General features: G+C 40.1%; 1 protein-coding gene across 1 annotated transcript; it reads left to right on the top strand.

Annotated features, from left to right (window-relative positions):
* Window positions 1-463: 463 nt before the first annotated feature.
* LOC307038926 (delayed-rectifier potassium channel regulatory subunit KCNS2) lies at window positions 464-15,459 on the top strand (the record flags this gene model as incomplete). The annotated part of the gene is made up of 9 exons (XM_079680598.1): window positions 464-676; window positions 7,577-7,751; window positions 8,148-8,281; window positions 10,587-10,751; window positions 11,253-11,418; window positions 12,631-12,714; window positions 12,980-13,141; window positions 15,185-15,268; window positions 15,427-15,459. Exons 2-9 carry the CDS (start codon window positions 7,581-7,583, stop codon window positions 15,457-15,459), a joined length of 999 nt encoding a protein of 332 aa, XP_079536724.1. The 5' UTR covers window positions 464-676; window positions 7,577-7,580.
* Between the last annotated feature and the right edge of the window lie 1,302 nt (window positions 15,460-16,761).

Genomic DNA, 16,761 nt, shown 5'->3' with positions numbered 1-16,761 from the left:
TCAAGTACAAGATCTGAGTACTTCTACTTTTACTCAAGTACAAGATCTGGGTACTTCTACTTTCACTAAAGTACAATCAGAATCAGAATACCTTTATTAGTCCCCTAGAGGATACATTTACGTAGTCACAGAAAGAAAAAAAAGGGCCACAGACAGCTTAATGTTACATATGTTACTTGCATTAAAAAGTATTTCTGATCTAAGATCGAAGTATTTCTGCTTTAACTCAAGTACAAGATCTGAGTACTTCTACTTTTACTCAAGTACAAGATCTGAGTGCTTCTACTTTTACTCAAGTACAAGATCTGAGTACTTCTCCCTCCTCTGGTTTAGTGTAATAAAGGTATTTCTTGATCGGAGAAGCGATCGTCTTGCGGAATTTTCCGGAAACACCCGAAGATTTCCTCGGAGTGAAGAGAGAGGAGCCGATCTTCAGATGGAGGAAACTCGAAACACAGCGGACTGTTTTCTCTTCTCTTCATTTTCACGGGAAGACCTAACGTTGTCATTTTACGTGGTTTAGCAGAAGAAGCTCGCTGTTTTCTGTCGGTTTTTGTCGATTCTTGAGTGACATGTTGCCTGTTTTTAAGGAGTGAAACTAAGAAACTTATAAACGCATCATGGGGTGAATGTGACTTCTGAGGAGGATGATCATCCGGTGACTAAACCACAGCAGGTAAGTGATAATAAATATTATTAATATTTCACAAACCTGTTGTTATAATGCAGACTAATAGATATATAGATGTACTGTTTATCTAAAATTGTGATTTCTGATGTAACAGCAGCAGCAGGTTATCAAGGCATTGCCCGGCAGTAAAAAATACACAGGAAGCATATCAACAAACAAGTATGCATCTATAGAGTATAAATGAAATACAGTGCATAAGATATAAATAAATGACTTAGAAGCAATATATATAAATACTACAACAACTTAAATATAAACATGGGATAAACATACTTTAGACATTATACAAAATGAGCAAATAAATTAAATTGAAAATATTGTATATTCACAAAAGCCTGCAGTTTTAATGCAGACTAAAATAGGGATGTACAGCAGCAGGTTTCAAGGCATTGTTCAATAGTAAGAGATTATAACCATATCAAAACAAATAAATATATAGAGTATAGAATACATTGGAATACACTGTAATATATCAAAGTACTACAACTCATATTTAAACTAGGATTAACATAAAACACGTGTTCAAAGAAGTTAAATTGATCAGAATATAGTGGCATCGTAATAATAATTGGCGTTTCATTATATATTTGTGTCTGTTTTGGTAAGAATTATTACGGTGTAATTGAAATGTAGAATTCTGAGTTTTATTACAGTAGAAATGTCAAAATAGATCATCTTTGTACAGCTTCTGCATTCACTGCTGTGTCTTAATATGTGTGTCTTCATGTTGTCTCCATGTTGTCTCCATGTTGTCTCCATGTTGTTTTCATGTTGTCTCCATGTTGTCTCCATGTTGTCTCCATGTTGTCTTCATGTTGTCTTCATGTTGTCTTCATGTTATCTTCATGTTGTCTCCATGTTGTCTTCATGTTGTCTCCATGTTGTCTCCATGTTGTCTTCATGTTGTCTTCATGGTGTCTCCATGTTGTCTTCATGTTGTCTTCATGTTGTCTTCATGTTGTCTCCATGTTGTCTTCATGTTGTCTTCATGTTGTCTCCATGTTGTCTTCATGTTGTCTTCATGTTGTCTCCATGTTGTCTTCATGTTGTTTTCATGTTGTCTTCATGTTGTCTCCATCATGTCTTCATGTTGTCTCCATCGTGTCTCCATGTTTTCTCCATGTTGTCTCCATCGTGTCTCCATGTTGTCTTCATGTTGTCTCCATGTTGTCTCCATGTTGTCTTCATGTTGTCTCCATGTTGTCTTCATGTTGTCTCCATGTTGTCTTCATGTTGTCTCCATGTTGTCTCCATGTTGTCTTCATGTTGTCTCCATGTTGTCTCCATGTTGTCTTCATGCTGTCTCCATGTTGTCTCCATCGTGCCTCCATGTTGTGTTCATGTTGTCTCCATGTTGTCTTCATGTTGTCTCCATGTTGTCTCCATGTTGTCTTCATGTTGTCTCCATGTTGTCTCCATGTTGTCTTCATGTTGTCTCCATGTTGTCTCCATGTTGTTTCCATGTTGTCTCCATCGTGTCTTCATGTTGTCTTCATGTTGTCTTCATGTTGTCTCCATGTTGTCTCCATGTTGTCTCCATCGTGCCTCCATGTTGTCTTCATGTTGTCTTCATGTTGTCTTCATGTTGTCTCCATGTTGTCTCCATGTTGTCTTCATGTTGTCTTCATGTTGTCTCCATGTTGTCTTCATGTTGTCTTCATGTTGTCTTCATGTTGTCTCCATCGTGTCTTCATGTTGTCTCCATCGTGTCTCCATGTTTTCTCCATGTTGTCTCGATGTTGTCTCGATGTTGTCTCCATGTTGTCTCCATGTTGTCTCCATGTTGTCTCCATGTTGTCTTCATGTTGTCTCCATGTTGTCTTCATGTTGTCTCCATGTTGTCTTCATGTTGTCTCCATGTTGTCTCCCTGTTGTCTCCATGTTGTCTCCATGTTGTCTTCATGCTGTCTCCATGTTGTCTCCATCGTGCCTCCATGTTGTCTTCATGTTGTCTCCATGTTGTCTTCATGTTGTCTCCATGTTGTCTCCATGTTGTCTTCATTTTGTCTCCATGTTGTCTCCATGTTGTCTCCATGTTATCTTCATGTTATCTTCATGTTGTCTCCATGTTGTCTTCATGTTGTCTCCATGTTGTCTCCATGTTGTCTTCATGTTGTCTCCATGTTGTCTCCATCGTGCCTCCATGTTGTCTCCATGTTGTCTTCATGTTGTCTCCATGTTGTCTTCATGTTGTCTCCATGTTGTCTCCATGTTGTCTTCATGTTGTCTCCATGTTGTCTTCATGTTTTCTTCATGTTGTCTCCATGTTGTCTTCATGTTGTCTCCATGTTGTCTTCATTGTGTTTGTTGATGTGTTTTCACACCGCTGGGATTTGAAGCTGCAGTGCTTCCTTTGTGCTGAATTATAGATCAACCTTATTTCTGTATGTGCAGCATGGACCCTCCCCGAGAGCTCAGCATGGACCCTCATGTAATTATAGACAGAGAAAGAGAGGGGGGAGATGGAGAGAGAGTCAAAGTGTCCCACTACTCTCTTTACCTTTGTTTGATGCTTGCAAGATGTTCAAGGACCCTATAGGATCATTTTTGCTGCAAAGCGTGCTGCAGTTGTATCTTAGCTCATCACGCTCGTTCTGTTTATTCTGCAACAGGAGGAATGTAAACAAAAAACAACAATGGGGAATTTCCTGTAAAGATATTAACGATGGCATTTTTAACATTGACAGGATTCTCATTGCCCCCCCCCCCCAACAAAAAGAGTCAGAAAGTGTTGAGTTAGTTGGATAATTAGCCTCAAGCCTGTGTTAACATTCCTTGTTGGAAAGTCAATCAGACGAGCACAAAAGGATGCAAGGACAAATATACAAAACACAAACAACCACAAAGGACATAAAACGACTAAGGAGAAAGAAAAAGAAAACAGGAACAGACAAAAACAACTCCTAAGAGACGTAAACATCTACAAATAGACATTACAAAAATGCAAAGAGACACAAAACAACCACAAATGGACGTAAAACAAAACAGAGATACAAAACAACGTCACGATGGAAAACAATGGACAAAAAGTTCTACAAATGGAAATAAAACAACAAAATAGACACTTAACTAAGAATAACAAAACAACTACACAAATTAGACCAAAAAGGAATTTATGAAATGTTGGATCTGCAGACCTTATTCTAGATTGTTATCAAAGGTTAAACAGACAATATAGTGATCTTCAAAGTATGGCTATCAAAAAACAAAATAACAGAACATGGAATAGATCTACTAAAACCCTTTAAACATGCTCTCATCAAACACAGCTTGAGTTACTAGTTACTTCCAGCATGGCCTTTATAAACATGCTTCCCACATGCCCTCCACTTCTCCTGCATGAAGACACATTCCTGCTGCCTCAGTGGACTGTGAGCACTTGACGGATTACATCTGATCCAGAGACAGACGGTTATAACACCATTAGATCCACATTAGGTTAACACCTGTCTGTGAGGCCATTTCCTACACTCTGCATTTAGAGAATATATATTACATTATATCTGCACTTTACTGCAGCCTCTCCTGAACATCAGCAGGAGAGGACTCTTTAAAGTAGAGACTCTACATACTGATATACACCTGAACATCAGCAGGAGAGGACTCTTTAAAGTAGAGACTCTACATACTGATATACACCTGAACATCAGCAGGAGAGGACTCTTTAAAGTAGAGACATTACATACTGATATACACCTGAACATCAGCAGGAGAGGACTCTTTAAAGTAGAGACACTACATACTGATATACACCTGAATATCAGCAGAAGAGGACTCTTTAAAGTAGAGACACTACATACTGATATACACCTGAACATCAGCAGAAGAGGACTCTTTAAAGTAGAGACACTACATACTGATATACACCTGAACATCAGCAGGAGAGGACTCTTTAAAGTAGAGACTCTACATACTGATATACACCTGAACATCAGCAGGAGAGGACTCTTTAAAGTAGAAACTCTACATACTGATATACACCTGAACATCAGCAGTAGAGGACTCTTTAAAGTAGAGACACTACATACTGATATACACCTGAACATCAGCAGGAGAGGACTCTTTAAAGTAGAGACACTACATACTGATATACACCTGCACATCAGCAGGAGAGGACTCTTTAAAGTAGAGACACTACATACTGATATACACCTGAACATCAGCAGGAGAGGACTCTTTAAAGTAGAGACACTACATACTGATATACACCTGAACATCAGCAGGAGAGGACTCTTTAAAGTAGAGGCACTACATACTGATATACACCTGAACATCAGCAGGAGAGGACTCTTTAAAGTAGAGACACTACATACTGATATACACCTGAACATCAGCAGGAGAGGACTCTTTAAAGTAGAGACACTACATACTGATATACACCTGAACATCAGCAGGAGAGGACTCTTTAAAGTAGAGACACTACACACTGATATACACCTGAATATCAGCAGGAGAGGACTCTTTAAAGTAGAGACACTACACACTGATATACACCTGAACATCAGCAGGAGAGGACTCTTTAAAGTAGAGACACTACACACTGATATACACCTGAACATCAGCAGGAGAGGACTCTTTAAAGTAGAGACACTACATACTGATATGCACCTGAACATCAGCAGGAGAGGACTCTTTAAAGTAGAGACACTACATACTGATATACACCTGAACATGTGCATAATGATGCCCGTTTAAAAATGTTTTAAAAAAATATGATGATCCACATTTCATCTTTATTCCATAAAACTCCACTTGTTGCTAAGCAATATTAAAAAAGAACTAATAGGGCAAATACGTTTTGTTTCTTGGCACTAATACTAACATGTTACTGTAATAAAAATATATTTTAGGAACACTTTGCGGCCGGAGAGCGACTTAAAAACTTCACAACACTTTTCACAGTTTGAGTTTGATATAAAGTTTGTCATTAATCATCTGTGGAGTGATTCCATTGCTGTGTGTGTGCAGAGTGGGTGTTCAGAGGAGAGGAGGGAGAGTGGGAGTTACTTTCTGTATTGGCTGCTTCTATGTGTGCTTTTATAAACCTGATCACATGAGGACAAGATGCTTTTAGCCATGATAATGTTGATCTGAAAGCAATCCTCACAGAAGCACAACTCTATAATCTGTGTTTTGGCTCATTTTACAGAAAAACACCCAAACTTCAAAGATCTGAAATCCAGTAAAAGCTTTTTGGCTCTCGACCAACACCGTCATGTTTTTGTTTTAACTTCAGAACGCCCCGGACATTAAATTAGGGTCCGGAGTGCATTTAGCAGAGTAGCTGAAATGAGAGTGGCTGCGTCTGAAAGCAGGGTTAGGGAGCAGAACATTAAATCTGGCTCTTCGTTGCCAAAAGGACGTCAGTTACTTTTGGGGAATTTGCTGATTCAGCTTTACATAAAGAAAAACTAGAACACTTTCATTTCATAAACCTTGACCCAAAACAAATTTCAATATCACTCCAGAGGCTACTGTGTGTTTATTATTGTCAACAAATCCAAAGGAAAGATCAAAACAAACAATATGTTCTGTCGGTGCCCCAAATGCATCTGATCTTTGTGAAGATGTGAATCATTAAGAGGCCCTATCATGCTTTTAGGGGTGTTACTTTCCCTGTAGTGTGTTGTATAGGTTTTTAGTGCATGTAAATGGTTATAGACTATACTCCCTGTGTTTCCTCCAGAGGGAGTTCATATGCTGATACTATGTTTAATTATGCGATGCTTTTCCGAAAGGCCTCCCAAATTAAATCTATATATTTTGAAGTCTCAGTATTTCCTTAACAGTTTCTCATTTGGTTTTTTATTATTATCTTTCAATTGTTATCAAAGTACACGTTTTTTTGTCTGAGCAATTCCAAAAGAAGCCCACAAGATGAAGCCCATTGTGTCCTCTTGAAAATATATATATATCTCTAAGAACCTAAATATACGTCCCATCAAAGCTGACACACAAAAGGAGAAAATAGTGCCTTTGTTCGGGACTATTTTCACCGGTGGATTAATTCCAATGTAGGCGCTGTAGTCAGTATTTGTGTCGACAGGACGGTGTGTGTGGGAGTCAATATAAACTACAGTGTGTGTGTTCATAACCATGAACACACACACTGTACATCAGCCTGTCCGTCCTGGGAGAAGGATCCGTCTCTGTTGCTCTCCCCCGGGATTTATAACATTTTCCAGAATCAGAATCCACAGCGGGACATTTACAGTGCTACAGCAAAAAGTGCATAGCAGGTAAACAAGGCAAGCTATAATAAAGACTTAGCTAACTTATTAAATATAGAGAAGTGTAGCATACATTAGAAATAGAATTAAAATGAAGACAAATAAATACACATCCATGGCTAAAAATGAGTAGCAGCTAAAAAACAACAGCAAGTGACATAAGTAGCATAAAGGTCTTGAGACATTATAGGCAAGGCAAGGCAAGGTTATTTATATAGCACCTTCAAGTGGCAATTCAACGTGCTTTACAAAAATGAAAGACATTAAGAAACATATTATAAAATGGCATTTAAGAACACTAATTTAAAAGCAAAGATAATAAAACTTGAATAACACAGGTACATGAATGAAAGTTATTATGAAGAATTTCTGACATTTAAAAAATAAATGTAATTCTGGGGTTTCTTAGGGAGTTTCCCCGTATTACTTTGATGGTTTAAGAACAGAGGGTGTTGTATTACATATTCTGTAAAGCCCCCTGAGACAAATGTGTAATGTTTGGCTTCTTAAATGACATTTGAATGACTGATTGAGACTTTCTGCCTGTGCCTGTGGGTAGGTTATTTTTGTATTATATGTACAGCACTTTGGCTCGACCAAAAATCGTTTAAAAATGTGCTATATAAATAAAACTTGATTTGATTTGTGTCAGCAGCACCATGGTGAAGGAGCGGCTGCCCAGCTGGGTCCTGCAGGACTCGGACGAGGCTCTGGTCCACGTGAACGTCGGGGGTCTGAAGAGGAGCCTCTGCTGCGACACTCTGAAGAAATTCCCCGACACCAGACTGGGAAAACTGCTGGCCTGTGACTCCGAGGAGGACATCCTGAAGGTGGGTCCATTACTGGGATCTGTGTAAACAATAGATCATTTCCCAAAGATATTGAAGTGACTGTTATTTTGTATATATTGATCGTTGTGCTTTTATTTATGTCTCAATGTGTGCACATGTCTGTCTTGATTGTGTATATATATATGGGATATACATATTTGTATAGATATTTGTATTTTTGAATTCGGGATGGTGGGAAACGGTATTTGGATCTCTCTGTCTGTACACACAGGCTTAATGTCCCAAATCAAGTCAAAGTGAATGGAGTTGAGTGAACTGGACTCTGAACTGGAGCTGTTCTCATGTCTCCTCTCTCTCTCTCTCTCTCTCTCTCTCTCTCTCTCTCTCTCTCTCTCTCTCTCATCGTTTCTCTTTCTTTATCTTCCCTTCCTGCAGGTGTGTGACGACTATGACGTGCAGCAGAAGGAGTTTTATTTCGACAGGAACCCCGGTCTGTTTCCTTACGTTCTGCACTTCTACCAGACGGGGAAACTTCACATCATGGAGGAGCTGTGTGTGTTCTCCTTCAGGTCTGCACCAGGTTTACATCTGGAGACAATTTCAGAAGAAGACAAATCAAATTCACATTTATTATTTATTAATGAATACTTATCCCACAAAATGACTATTTCTATAGTAGGTCCTTTACTAACCTTGAACACTCTGTAAACCTGAATGCCTTACTGTACATGCATGATGAAGGACTACTTATAAAAACTGAGTAATGTTTCACTCTCATGAGTTAAAGGCTTTTTACAAAAGCAAATCTATATCAAAACGTTCATTTAAAATCACAATTCTTGCAACTCATGGAGGAGCTGTGTGTGTTCTCCTTCAGGTCTGCATCAGGTTTAGATCTGCAAGACTCACCGGAAAACTTTACTGCCATTTCAGAAGCAGACAAATCAACTTAACAGGATCTTAATGAATACTTATCCCACAAAATGTGTACAGTATGTCATTTAGTTACCTCGAATACTTGAAGACAACTTTATTCAATGCCTTACAAGCAAGCCCGCCTTAACCTGCCATCAGGCCCTGGGGCTGATAGTTTTTGTAGGCCCCCTATTTAAACAACAAATCAAAGTCATTTATAGCCTCGGCAGGCTCTGTGATCGCACTTCTCCACTCTGCTCTACACGCGCCTGGTCCTCTCCTCCATATGAGTGACGTATCGGGCCTCCCTCATGTATTTGTCCGGTTGCCGTTGGCTCCCCTCCACGTAGCAAGTCCTCGTCGTCCTCTCCATCTCCTCCAACAGATAATGTCCCTCCTGTCTGTTTTTCCTCTCCCGCTACTCCATCGCTATCAGAACCAGACGGCCTACTTGTCTCCGAGGCCCCGCGGCCGGCACCGCTACCGCTCGGTACAGAACTCATCTGTCCTTCCTCCTCATCCTGGCCTACAGGTTTAAAATAACCTGTAAGCTTCGGCATTTTTTGTAACAGCTGCTTGTCTCGAAACTCCTTTTCCCTCAACAATTTCCTTTTCCGAGCGCCACTCAAACTTTTTCTTCACTCAATCACTCGCAATTTGAATAAGTCACATGTGAAACATATTCTCATTCTGACGTGTGGGTGTTTGTGTATTTTTGCGTTTGTGTGTATTGTGTTTGTTTCCCGGGGAAAACCCTCACGAGAAACATCGGCTGTTGTTATGCCTGCTGTGACGTCAAGTTACTCCGTTCTCCGCTTGTAATTATGCCGTTACAAGCTTCAAAGTTGTATTTATCATCTGAATTTACCGAAACAAGTTTAATATTCTGAAAGCCAAGACTTTGTTTTTTTAAAATCAGATGAAGACAAACTGTAACGGACCTTGCTGTGTTATCTATGATTACTATACGTCTTACATTAATAATGTCAGTGGAGGGAGGGGGGCGGCGCTGTGGAACAGCAGAGTGGCGAGGGAGAGCTGTTGTCTTCCCTTTACAAGCTTCAAAAATGTATTTATCGTGTGATTTTGGAAATTAAAGTTTCATATTCTGAAAGCCAAGACTTTGTTTATTTAACATTTTTTTTAAAAACACCCGAAATAAAAAAAAAAAAAAATTGAATTTTTTTCTTCTTTTTTTTTATTGGCTCATGATAGGCCCCCGATCTCCGTAGGCCCCTGGGCTTCAGCCCAGGTCAGCCCGTGCATTAAGGCGGCCCTGCTTACAAGCATGGTGAAGGACTACTTATGAGTCTACTGAGAAATGTCTTGCTGAGTCAAAGGGTTTTTACACAGTAAATCTATGGCAACACTTATATTTAAAATCACAACTCTTGTAGTGTAATCCAAGTTATATATATACCCAGCCCAGTACTCTCATTACTTCACAAACACATGTATTTCACAATGAGCTTAATGGCTTGAAACGTGCGCGAGCTCAAACTGTTTACGCAGAAGTGTTTTAAACAGTAAGTGTAGTGACCACGAGACCACGATATCCACTTGTTTACTCTTTTGTCTGTGATTCACTCGAGGGCTGACCGATGAATAGACGCTTGTTGTTGAGAGAAGAAATAAAAGAAACGTCCAGATGCGATTGAACATTTAAATATGCTTCTTTATTCACAAAAAAAGCAATGGAAAGAATGAATAAACGTTTACAAACTATTTCTCATATAAACTGATACTTCAAATATTAAAGGCAAAATGAGGAACCAAGCTGTTCACCTCGTTAAAAGCATGTGTTTTTTAATCAATGAGCATCGACTGCATGATTAAGACTTGGATAATAGCTGTGTGAGAGCTTTTAAAGGGATGTTGTTGATAGTTTTTTTATATTATTTGTCATGATTTAAAGACCGGTGCTCACACTACCCTGATGTGTCTGGTGTTTCCCGGCAGTCAGGAGATCGAGTACTGGGGCATCAACGAGTTCTTCCTGGACTCCTGCTGCAGTTACCGTTTCCACGACAGGAAGCTGGAGGGCTCGCGGCACCACAGCTGGGACGAGGACAGCGACGTGAGCAGCGTGGACACGTCCGTGGACGAGATATCAGACCTCAACAGGTAGAAAGACTTCTTCAAACCTGTGAGTAGAGGGTTAATCGTGCAGCCAGACTGTTAGAGAAATCTCACTGGTCCCCGGCTTGAGCTTCAATCTCAGGATCCATGTATCTGTGATCCTCTCCAGAATGGAAGTAGTCATCACATACAGAGCATCAACTAGTTCCTGAACAGTGTCCTTCACATGCTGATATCCAAGACAGGGAGTTACACAGTCCCAAGATGGAGGAATAGAAAGCAGTATTCAATGTTTACTTCAGATTAGCTCCACGTCAGAAATGATCATGCTTGTCATATGTCTCTCTCCATAGAGGCTGAATCATCATGTTAATCACATAGCTATCATATGCCTCAAACAGTCCTGATGCTCTTCTAGGTAATCACACATCCTGTCATGTTCACAGCTACAGTTGATACCTTTGTTATCATGTGACTCTGATACTGGAAGAGGACATTCAGTATTTTCCCAACACAAACTCACATCCACCTCCTCCGTCCTCTCAGAGACATGAAGCACTTCCAGGAGGTTCGGCACGGGAACATCAGGAAGTGTTTGTGGCTGACGTTGGAGAACCCGGGGTATTCGATCCCGAGCAAGATGTTCAGCCTGGTGTCCATCAGCGTGTTGCTCAGCTCCGTCTCCATCATGTGCATCAACAGCATCCCTGAGGTGACACACTCTCATTTTCCATCCGAGGGTTTAGGACTGTGTATTTGGTGGGAAGTAGTGGAGTACAAATACTTTGTTACTGTACTTAAGTACATGTTTCTGGCATCAGTACTTTACTCGACTTTTTACTTTCTACTTCTTACGTGTTGAACACAAATAGCTGTACTTTCTACTTCTTACATGTTGAACTCAAATACCTGTACTTTCTACTTCTTACATGTTGAACTCAAATACCTGTACTTTCTACTTCTTACGTGTTGAACACAAATAGCTGTACTTTCTACTTCTTACATGTTGAACTCAAATACCTGTACTTTCTACTTCTTACATGTTGAACATAAATACCTGTACTTTCTACTTCTTACATGTTGAACTCAAATACCTGTACTTTCTACTTCTTACATGTCGAACACAAATACCTGTACTTTCTACTTCTCTCATTTTCCAAACAGGCTGGTTCCTTTAGTCTGAATGTGTGTTTGGTGGCGTGATCATTATTATTTAGAGTCATTGCGTGCCTATTGATTTGAACACGATCCGTGTATCCATCATTTCCTGGTCTTCTCTAAAGAAGAGGGACCAATGGAAACGTTGTCATGTTGCCGTTGGTCACCATGGAAACATTCATTAGCTAACAATGACATTATTGTTCTATTAATATAAAGGGAGGTCAGGTACTCTTTAAAACAGCTGCTAGTTATGGGTACTTTTTACTGAAGTACATTTCAAAGCGTCTTTACTTTGACTTGAGTAAAGAAGTTTAGTCAGTACTTCTACTTTTACCAGAGTATTTTTAAACACGAGTATCTGTACTTCTACTTGAGTAAAGGAAGTGTTTACTTTTGCCTTCTCTGTGTATGTGTGCCTCTTAGGAGTTGTTTAGTAAAAATCAGACCACTTCTCAAAGTCAAATCCGAACACACAGACATGATACACACATTTTTAGATTCAGTGTAACGTGTGCTTTCTGAGGCTATATTATATCTGAGGTTCATCAATATTCAACGTCCATTTATCGGCTTAGAGGTCATTGAAAAAGACTCTTCTTCATTCTGCAGAACTTGCTTGGGAAACATCCTGGATTTGAAAGTTTCAAAAGTGTAAAAGTTACCCATTGATAAAGAAGGACTATCCTGGTATTTGGTGAAAAATAAGGTTATAAAAAGTAGAATTGTCATCTTAATAAATAACCTCCCACCTGTTTCCTTTCAGACGTTTGAAGGTGAAGGGAAGTTGATCGACGACCTGACCTCGCAGGCTCTGGAGGTTTTCTGCACCTGCTGGTTCACATTCGAGGTGAGAAGATTAAATAAATAAATAATGGTGCATTCTGATACGATACAATTCCAAATAATACCATATGATAGGATATATTACAAAGTGGTATTTACATTCCTCTGATTTTAAATAATACGATATGTTACTGTGCGACACAATATGATATGTTCCTTAACGATATGATACGATACAACAAGACACGTTAGGATATTATATGTATTTATAGTAATAACAGGTTATTATCGTATCAATGAAAGTGTAAAATCAAATCTCCGTGTTTGAGGTGGTGATGCGGCTGCTGCTCGCTCCCAACAAGAGGAAGTTCTTCCACCAGCCTCTGAACATTATTGATCTGGTGTCCGTGGCTCCGATCTACATCACGCTGCCTCTGGAGCTCCTGCTGGGAGACGAGTCTGAGCAGGGAGACCTGGGGAGACTCATTCAGGTACACCGTATCATACTTTATAATGTACAAATAGTGTATGGATGAAACCTTTTAATGGGGAGACTCATACAGGTTTGTGTGTTTCTTTGTAATGCATGTAAACAAATTCTAAATTCAATTAATTGCTAAGCCAGTTTTCCCATACACGTTTATAGACTTTGATATCAAACAAATGCAGGTAAAAGTACAGGATTGAATTAAGTGGAAGTATTATTAGCATGAGATGGAAATACTAAAGTACCTCGAATGTAATTCATTTGTGGTAATTCGTGCCCGATCAGTGATGTGCAACTAACTCATCATAGATGGAAGCTTAATGGCTCACTTCTGTGCTTCATGCAGCTAAGACTTACTATATTTCTTAACATTTTTTTCCCCCAAATAACATTTGAACAAACCGTTAGACTCTGGCCCTAGACATCTTGTTACGGTGAGTGAAGCAAGCAGGACCCAAACGCAGATAACATTGAAAAATCCTTTATTTCAAGGCTAAACGTAAAAAATCAGAAGACTCCCCGGTGAACTCAGTCTCAGACAAACCACGAACCAACAATGACAGACAGCAAAAACAGAACTTAAATACACACAGGACTAATCAAGGAAACAAGAGACAGGTGAGGAGGGAGGAGAAAACACAGGGGCACCAGGTGAACACAATCAAGAAAACAGGTAGGAGGGAATAGGTAGGAGGGAACAGGTAGGAGGGAACAGTTAGGAGGGAACAGGTAGGAGGGAACAGTTAGGAGGGAACAGGTAGGAGGGAACAGTTAGGAGGGAACAGGTAGGAGGGAACAGGTAGGAGGGAACAGGTAGGAGGGAACAGTTAGGAGGGAACAGGTAGGAGGGAACAGTTAGGAGGGAACAGGTAGGAGGGAACAGTTAGGAGGGAACAGGTAGGAGGGAACAGTTAGGAGGGAACAGGTAGGAGGGAACAGGTAGGAGGGAACAGGTAGGAGGGAACAGTTAGGAGGGAACAGGTAGGAGGGAACAGGTAGGAGGGAACAGGTAGGAGGGAACAGGTAGGAGGGAACAGTTAGGAGGGAACAGGTAGGAGGGAACAGTTAGGAGGGAACAGGTAGGAGGGAACAGGTAGGAGGGAACAGTTAGGAGGGAACAGGTAGGAGGGAACAGGTAGGAGGGAACAGGTAGGAGGGAACAGTTAGGAGGGAACAGTTAGGAGGGAACAGGTAGGAGGGAACAGGTAGGAGGGAACAGCTAGGAGGGAACAGGTAGGAGGGAACAGGTAGGAGGGAACAGGTAGGAGGGAACAGTTAGGAGGGAACAGGTAGGAGGGAACAGGTAGGAGGGAACAGTTAGGAGGGAACACACACAGACAGGAAACCAAAGACAGATCCAAACAAGACAAAACACAACGCAGACAGATCGTGACACATCTCGTCCTTTTGTATTTTCCCGAAAGAAATGTCTCATGTCCTTCTCATAGAAATCAGTCCAAAGGCTAAAAGGAACAGAGAAAGCTGAGGAAGGTCCGAGTGTTTCTTACAAACAAACTTCAACAAATATAATTTAATTAAGTCGAAGTATTGTTAGCATGAAAGGGAAATACTCAAGTACATCAAATGTGTACTTAAGTACAGTTATTGACGTGCATTGCACCGCTGGATGTGTTCCACACTTAAAGATGTCACTATCATTCAAAATGATTTGCTCTTTTATTTACGGCACTCGGTACGTTCTTCTATATCACATTTTTACTGTATTGCTCGTCTCAAAGGTTGATATGTGATGTAACTGTAACGCTGTGTGCTTTGTCTGATGTTAGCAAGTCATCTGAGCTGCTGAGGTTGTTGCATGTCCAGTTTTTAATTAATAAAGCCCAAAAAAACCTTTACATGATTGTAGATTAAATGGGCAATTTATATCTTGTAAATATCAGAAATGCAGGAAGAGGAAATTCAGTGGCCATTATCCTGTAGTCACCACCTGGGCTGCTGCTGTTTGAAGGTGTTTCAATGGTTATAAAATGTAATAGAAAGCATGAATCTCGTCTCCCTTCATCTCTTCCCTCATGTCTCTTCTCAGGTGTTGAAGTTGATAACGGTCTTCAGGGTTTTGAAGTTGGCTCGGCACTCGACAGGACTTCGGTCTCTGGGAGCGACACTCAGGGTGAGACGGACTGAATTATTTAACGTTTGACTTTCTGACTCGCGGCAGACCGACACGCAGTGACATTAAACCTCAGAGACCCTCAAGGAAGACAAAGTATGACGCCATTGATTTTTTATTTTCTGTGTGACACTCTGGTCTGTTGACCTTTTCTGCAGACGCTTCAGATAAAGGGTGATGGAACGATGTAGGAGCGAGCTGAAAAACATTGTTGCTGGTTTTGGATTTCTGAACACACTACAGGAAGTTGGAGAGTGAAATATAAACAAGCCAAATAGAAGTTTTACAAATGCGATTTGTTTTAAGTTGAAACATAGGGACACTAGTTCCTACTGCAACAAATGTTGATATTTAAGTTTGTATCACTGAATTTTTTAAACTATTGAATTCCTTTTTTGAGAAGACACCTTCAATCTATACAAAACTGGACCAGAGTGCAGCGTTCCCAAAAAAAACAAGCATCTTTACCAGGGGCGGACTGGGACTAAAAATCAGCCAGGAAAACTCGACCGGCCAACCGGCTCACTTCAGTCCGCTCCTGCTTGTGACCATTAAAAAGCAACCAACGCCATATTCATACTGCTTAGTGCAGCTAGCAGCTAACCTCGGCTTAACCTAGGTTAGAGTTAGCTTGCTAAACTTAGCCAAACGTAGGCTCAGCAGCGGGCTAACCTTAGTTTAATTTAGCTTACAGCTAGCTGGCTAACCTTAGCTTTACTCAGTTTCCAGTAGCTACTTGTCAACCCCTGCCTTCCTGTTTAATAGAAAGTGATTTGGTGTTATTGTAGCCTACACGATAACATCAGTGATCGTACGATACAGATTTAAATGTTAAAGTCGATTTCTTCTTGCTCTTTCTGTTCTGTTCTGAGGTTATTACCGATCAGTGCAAGTGTAATCGCTCCACTTCTTTGCTTTATGTTGCTAAGAATCTTAAAAAGAGTTGTTGCCACTTTTCAAGATTACATTTGAACTTACTTACCGCTGAACATAAATATCTCATCCATCTCCTCAAAGCAAATTGAGAAAGATGGGGGGGGGTCTTGTGTTTAAGTGGCAATCATAGACTCTAAATATTTTTGAAAATGCGTTTACAAAGGAACATGTTTTTACATACTGCTACGTATAGTACCTTTTGAAGAATACATTTTGCTTTCTTGGACAAATCGAAATGTCTCAATTGTTGCTCATCAGTACAGCAGAATGTTTCGTGGTCAAGTTAAGCTTTTTAGACTATCTCTAATTGTACCTTTAAATTCATATATATATACGGTTAACATAACTAAGGCATGTTTTGCTCCTCAGTTCTACAAACAGGGATTGTCTGGAACAGGCTTTTCCTTTTGAACATTAATTATTGATGGAAATGTTCCAGGACTGAATCAGTGGAGTTTTGTTGTGTAATGTTATTATAGTGTACGATGGGAAGTGTATCAGTTTACAGCAGCAGAGACTCACAGAGCAGCGTCTCCATTACATCACAACGAGTCTCT

Source organism: Notothenia rossii (assembly GCF_949606895.1).
Source record: "Notothenia rossii genome assembly, chromosome: 5".
Taxonomy (NCBI): Eukaryota; Metazoa; Chordata; class Actinopteri; order Perciformes; family Nototheniidae; genus Notothenia; species Notothenia rossii.
Note: the sequence above shows the minus strand (reverse complement) of the source record. Positions and strands in the feature narration are given on the sequence as shown.